The sequence below is a fragment of the Meles meles genome, chromosome 14 (genome assembly GCF_922984935.1).
Source record: "Meles meles chromosome 14, mMelMel3.1 paternal haplotype, whole genome shotgun sequence".
In the NCBI taxonomy this organism is placed as follows: domain Eukaryota; kingdom Metazoa; phylum Chordata; class Mammalia; order Carnivora; family Mustelidae; genus Meles; species Meles meles.
Genome location: NC_060079.1, coordinates 9,507,487 through 9,513,918, shown reverse-complemented (window position 1 = coordinate 9,513,918; position 6,432 = coordinate 9,507,487). Strand labels below are relative to the sequence as shown.

The window sequence follows — 6,432 nt, the reverse complement described above, 5'->3', positions numbered from 1 at the left end:
CTGAACAAGTACCGGGCCTTTGCCACCACCCAAGAGGTACTGGACCTCCTCTTTGCAAGGTGAGCACCCTCCCCTGCCCCTCACTGCTCTTGTGATTTGGCCAATGCCTGGTTGTGAGACTTTGGCAGGGCCTCAAGCTTCCCTTTGCTCCTAACTGGGGCCAAGGTATTATAGGGACTCCATGGGCTCTCGTAGGGAGAGCACATTCACTTGGGCGCCAGCGCCGGTGGAAATTCGGCCGGAGGGCCTGTGGGCATGCTCTTTGAACATGCTTGTGCCCCTCATGATGAAGCCTCTGCCTCTTCCCTCACTCACACTATGGTCTTGAGTTGGGCTCTTTTGCCATTGAAAGGGAGATCTGAGACTCCTCCTGGGGTCTGTGACTGGGTGAATCCAGAGAAGGCATGCCTGGGTGTGAGCAGGGGGCCAGGCCCACTCAGATGTCTGTGATGGGCTGGTTGGGGCCCTTTCATTCAGCAAGCATTCAGGAAGCCCCCGTCAGTGGAGGCGATTATCTAGGAGCTGAATGAGATCCCGGCACAGAACAGACAGCACCCTAGGGCTGCAGGCTAGTCGGGGTCGGACGAGGAGAGCTAACATCCACAGACATCTCATGGGATGCCCCCTGGCCTCCTCTAGATTCGGATGCATTTACTCCACCAATGAAGAAGTCGGCAGACCCCAGGAGCAGCAGAACACGTGAGTAAGCTTTGGCTGCTCCAGGAGGGCCTTCCCTCTCCACCAGGGCAGTGAGGGTACTGTGAGTTCGAGGGGCTGCTGGACCTTCAGGCACACCTCTGTTATTCCTGCTGTAGGGTAAAGGAGTGAGAGCTTTCTGGAAACTGGGACGGTGTCCTGGGGAGATGGGGTTTGTGTGAGCACTGTGGGAGAGCACAGGGGGATGGAGGACAGCTTCAACCCCTAAGAGAGTCATGCTCCATCCCTGCCCATCCCAGCCCTCTCTCTACCCCAATGCTGGGACAGAACTGAGGATGTAGGGACCATGGCACAGCAGTCTGTTGGAACCTGCACACTGGGCGCTCAGCGGGGCTCAGGGAGAGTGGTGACCCAGTGAGCGCTCAGGGAGCAGATATCCCACAACCTGTGGGAGGTGAGAGTCAGGGGAAGCAGTCCCACTCATGGCACCTAGTGAATGGGCAAAGGAGGTAATGTTTGAGGTATGGGGAGGGTCCTGGGAAGGCCTGGCTAGAGACAGAGTCCCCTTGTTCCCTCGTCGTTGCATCTTCACGGAGCAGTGGCGAGTACAGTGAGGGTAAGGAAGAGGCCAGACACCACCCCTCCCTGGGCACATGCAGTTGAATTCAAGTGGCACGTGGGCAAGGAGACAGACTGAGGAGTGTGTCCAGCTCCCCTCAGAAGGACAGAAATGCTCACACCATTGATCAAGCACTCCCACTCCTAGTGGCTTTTGGCCAGCATGCCGTCGGGGAGCAGGCCTGTCTCAGGCAGGACTGCCAGATTGCAGGTGGACAAGGTGTACGACTGGTCTGGGACAGGAGCTGGAAGTCCAGGGGCCCAGTTTCCCCCAGGGGTTCCCTGGGATATTGGTTTGGATGGGTGCCCTGTCCTCTGACTTCTCTGCCTCCATGTCTGTCCCCAGGGCCGTGTATACCATCCTGACCACGTGGCTAGAAAAGTATCCCGGGGATTTTGTGCAGCCTCCAGACTTTGCCAGCTTGCACATGCTGCTGGCTTACCTGCAGGTCAATGTGCCGGGCTCGGACCTGGAGCGCCGTGCCCAGCTTCTGCTTTCAGGAAGGCAACACGTGGAGCCCACGGAGCCAGAGGCTGGGGGTGAGGAGGACTGGGGGTGACTGATGTGGGACTGAGGAGGAGATGGCGGGGGGCACCCTGAGGAAGCCTCTGTAGAGTGTAGCTGGGCCGAGAAGAGTGAGTCGTCGCAGATCCCTGTCCCCAAGAGCTTCTGCTGGGGACGCCTTCCAGGGACTGAGGGGTGGGAAAAGTGAAAGGCAACAAGGAAGTCAAGCAAGCTGATGATGCTTTCTCTTCTTGGAGCTACAGCACCAGCCCCAGAGCAAGATCAGGATGTGCCTCCGGAACTCGTCCCAGCAGCCACTCTCGCTCCCGCTGCATCTCTGGGGCCTCAGCTGGCCCCCAGCATCCCTACTGCGGTGGCTCACCACGGCTCAGGAAGAGCAGGGACACCACCTGCCCCGTTAGGGCCAGGGCAGGAGGTCGTCAGGGCCCTCGTTCACGTCTCTGCGACGGAAGAGCCATCGGGCCCTTTGCCCGACCCGGATGTCCAGCAGGGTCCTGCCCCTGCTCCTGGGGCTCCTGAAGAGCCTGAACCACCACCTGCCTCGGTGGAGCAACCAGGCTCGGCCCCCGAGCAGCAGCTTGTACTGGCTGCTGCCCCAGAGCCTGTCTCCCCCTCCCCCGTCATTTCCTTCTTTGTTGTATTTGTGTTTTGTCTTCACCTCTGTTCTTACATCATAGATTATCTTTATTAAATAAAGTAGAATTTGAGTTTACATAAAATTTTCCTCGGATCCTTTTCCGTGGGATATGGACGTCTCATTCGGTCCATTCAGAGTGTTGCACAACCATGTCCTTCTACAACGTTGCCATCGCAGAGACACCTGTGCTCCTCATCGCTCATGGCCCTGTCCCTCCCCCAGTCCCTGCAACCACTGCTCTTCTCTCTGTCTCTGCCGCTTTACCTCGCCTTGCATTTTCCTGTGCCTGCAATCCTACCGAAGGCACGTTCCTTCTACCAAGAAATAATCCCCCATGACACACAGCGTCCTGCTTCCCTGCCTTTCATTCTCCATGTAGTGTGTGTGTGTCTGTGGTGATTTCTCCATTCCCGTGTGGAACGGATTTTAAAAGACAAGACATGTGAAGTCCACGAGGAGTGACAGTACCATACAAACCATAGGACTGTAGGATTTCAGGTCTATGTGGAATCTGCAAAACAAAAACCAAGCAGACTCTACATGCAGAGGACAAACTGCTGGTTGTCAAAGGGAAAATGGGTAGGAGAATGGGCTAAATAGATAAAAGGAAAAAGAGATAAAATGTTTTCAGTCAAAATAAATCAGTTACAGAAAAGTAAAGTAGAGCCTGGGGAATATGGTCAATAATACCGTACCAATGCAGTGTGGTGACAGATGGTGACTGCGTTGATCTCGGTAAGCACCAAGTCGTGGACGGAATCATCAAGTCACTCTATTGTACACCTGAAACTAATATAACAGAGTATGTTAATCATACCACAACGTTTTTATGAAATAAAAATGAAATACAAAGAACAATACCACTGCTAAGGGTGATTGGAATGTGAGAGGGACATTTCTTAGGCTGAGGAGTTTGTGTCTATAAACATGACGTGGAAAGGTTTGGGATCTTGTGCTTTGGGGAGTGAGTTGAGCAGTAACTTACAGTTGCTAGAAAGGGGTGGGGGATCTCCCCATCCCACCGTCAATGGAGTTTTCATCTAGGAGGGCTGGGTATCATTGGAAGATGCGGATGTTGAAATGAATTGAAAATGGAGAAGAAACATTTGATCTGTGGTAAGGTCCTGGGCAGCTTCTGAGAAAGGCATTTATTTCAGCTGAATGTAAAGAAATGTCCAGCTGACTGGAGCCATGTGAGAAAAGACTCTTGTTAGATTTTCTCTTTTTAAAAATTGTGTCGTATGGGGCAGCTGGTGGCTCAGTTGACTAAGCATCCAACTCTTGTGTTGGCCATCACTCATCTGGGACAGCTTGCCCACGTCCACGAGAATCGCTGGGAGTGAGGGAGTCGTCTGCTTTCAGAGCTTCCTCTCAACTCAAACTTCTGTTTGCCCTCCGTATTGCACAGGCTTTCCCAGAAGCACGGTACCCTCACCAGAAGATAATGTCATGTGCCTTCATCATCTACGTAACTCACTTTCCCCAGACACGGTCCAAAGCTTTCCCAAGGCCAGGCCTCTGAGCATGCTGTTCCACCCCTCCAGCAATGCCGGGTCCCAGCCTGGTGGCGCTGCTCATCCTTCTGAGCCCAGCCCAAATGCCAGCTTCTGCGGAGCTCTCCAGTCCTGCTCATCCAAGATTTAACCTCCCCACAAGCACCACTCCTGGCCCCGTCTGCCTCTCTCTGCCCCTCCACTGCACCTGCCTTCCTGAGGCTGCGCACCCCCCTCCCTGTCCCTTGGCTGACACTGCAGTCCCCGAGGGTTGTAAGCCCCTCCCGCACCCCACAGCTTCCCGCTCCTGCAGGCTCTGGCAGTCAGCCTCCCACACACCTAACAGCATCTGGCACAGGGTATTGTGCAGCGCTCAGTGATGTAAGAGCCGCGGAGAAGCGGAGGACCAGAGTTGAGGAACATCCCTGGGTTGCACCACGGCTGACTTTTAAGAGAATGGACTCTGCTGCGGGTAGGGCTTCGAAGACCAGAGGCCGAGGGGTACGGAGTAGATGCTGGGCAGCTGGGGTGTCCCCGGGCTGCTCAGTTGGAAGATGTCGCTCACGTAGCTGCTGGCATCTGTCCTTGCTGATAAGTCTGCTGTCGGTCAAAGTGCTTTTCCGTCTTTCTAGTTGTTTTGAAGTTTCTCTCTGTGCTTGGGACGTTCCGTCATCAAGCTCTGCTACGTTCACGTGTGGACTTTTTTGTATCTGTCCTGCTTAAGATTTGGTGTGTCCCTTCAGTCTAAATGCTCATCTTTGCTTTCTCTTTGCTTTGCTTTTCATCACTCTAACTATATCTTACATTAAAAGAAAAACTGCATAGACTATATGAGTAATGAAATCATTATTTACATTTGTACTGATTAAGTTTGATTATAATAAAATACAGAAACCCTAAATCACACCTCATTGCCAGAGTTAGCTGGGTGCATTACCTTGATAGTCGCTATCCTGAAAACGAAGGAAACGTTTTGGTCTAGGACCTGTGTGATCAGATAAAACCAGACACTTTGAAATTAACTGGACATTTGAGACATTTGACAGTGTCAAATGACCAGCTGAAGAACTAGTTAATCGGAAGGCATGGGTCAATTGGTGCTCTAGTTAGAAACATAACCAGAAAATCTTGGAAAAAAGGAAACACTGGAATATTAAGAGCTATTGCAAAGCTATAGCAAGGAAGTCCTTTACTAGTTATTTATTGATTTATAAAGATTTTATATATTTAATTTAGAGAGAGAGTTGCACTAACGCGGGAATGGCAGGTAGAGGGAGAAGTAGGCTCCCCACTGAGCAAGGAGCCTGATGCCGAACTTGATCCCACGACCCCAGGGTCATAACCTGAGCCGAAGGCAGAGACTTAACCCATCGAGCCACATAGACATCCCAGTCTTTTTTTAATCAAATGATGCTAGATCATAGGGAAAAGGGATCTTGACCCCCATTTCACACTCTAATACAGAGCCACTTGTAAAAGGTAAAAACAAAAAACTTCTGGAGGAAAACATCTTCATGATTTTGAAGAAGACCAAGAATTTCTTAAACAGGGCACAAAAACAATAATTATAAAAGAAAAAGATGAGTTGTACTACGTGACAATAATGAATTCCATCCATCAAAAGACACTATGAACAGAAAAGAAGTAAATCTATGCATTGGGAGAAGATATTTGCCATACAGGCTCAACAAAGGACTCACATTTGAACAGAAAAACTACTCCTTCAAAGTGATAAGAAAAAGAGAGAATATTCAATAGAATATATGGAAAAAAAAGGTTTGAAGAGAAACTTGACGAAAGAATATATTCAAATGGACAATAAACATACGAAAAGTGTTCACCTTTGGGTGGCTCAGTCAGTTAAGCGCCTGACTTCGGCTAAGGTCATGATCCCAGGGTCCTGGGATGGAGCCCCCCCCTCTCTGCTCAGCAGGAAGCCTGCTTCTCGCTCACCCTCTGCCTGCTGATTCTCCTCCTTGTATAGTCACATGCTCTCTCACTCTCTCTGTCAAATAAATAAATAAATAAATAAATAAATAAATAAATAAATATCTTTTTAAAAAAAAGAAAGGAAGGAAGAAAAGTGCTCAACTTCAATTCTCACCAGGAAAACACCAACTGAAATGATAATGTGATGTCATTTTACACCTGCTGAAGTAGCTCAAGGGAAAATACTAAATATTGCCAGGATTCAGAACAACTACAACTCCCACATACTTCTGCTAGGGGTGTACATTTGCAAGACCATTTTTGAAAACTGAACATAAACCCCATCAAACCGAACATATGTTTACTCTACAATTGACTCCTCCTCCTCCTCTACAATTCTACTCGTAGGTAGAGATACAACAAAAATGCATACTTATTGCATTCAGTGCACTCTCACGCAAAATCCCACAAGATTATTTGTGGCTATCACGAGCTGGTTCTAAACTTTATATGGAGAGACAAAAGACCTAGAATAGGCAGCACAATGTTTAAAGAGAACAACAAGTTTGGAG

At 49.8% G+C, this 6,432-nt stretch overlaps 1 protein-coding gene across 1 annotated transcript; it reads left to right on the top strand.

Moving 5' to 3' along the window:
- The first annotated feature begins 1,388 nt into the window (after positions 1–1,388).
- On the top strand, positions 1,389–4,024 carry LOC123925276 (ral guanine nucleotide dissociation stimulator-like). Its single transcript, XM_045978530.1, has 3 exons — positions 1,389–1,815; positions 2,044–2,381; positions 3,983–4,024. Exons 1-3 carry the CDS (start codon positions 1,575–1,577, stop codon positions 4,022–4,024), a joined length of 621 nt encoding a protein of 206 aa, XP_045834486.1. The 5' UTR covers positions 1,389–1,574.
- The last annotated feature ends 2,408 nt before the right edge of the window (positions 4,025–6,432 follow it).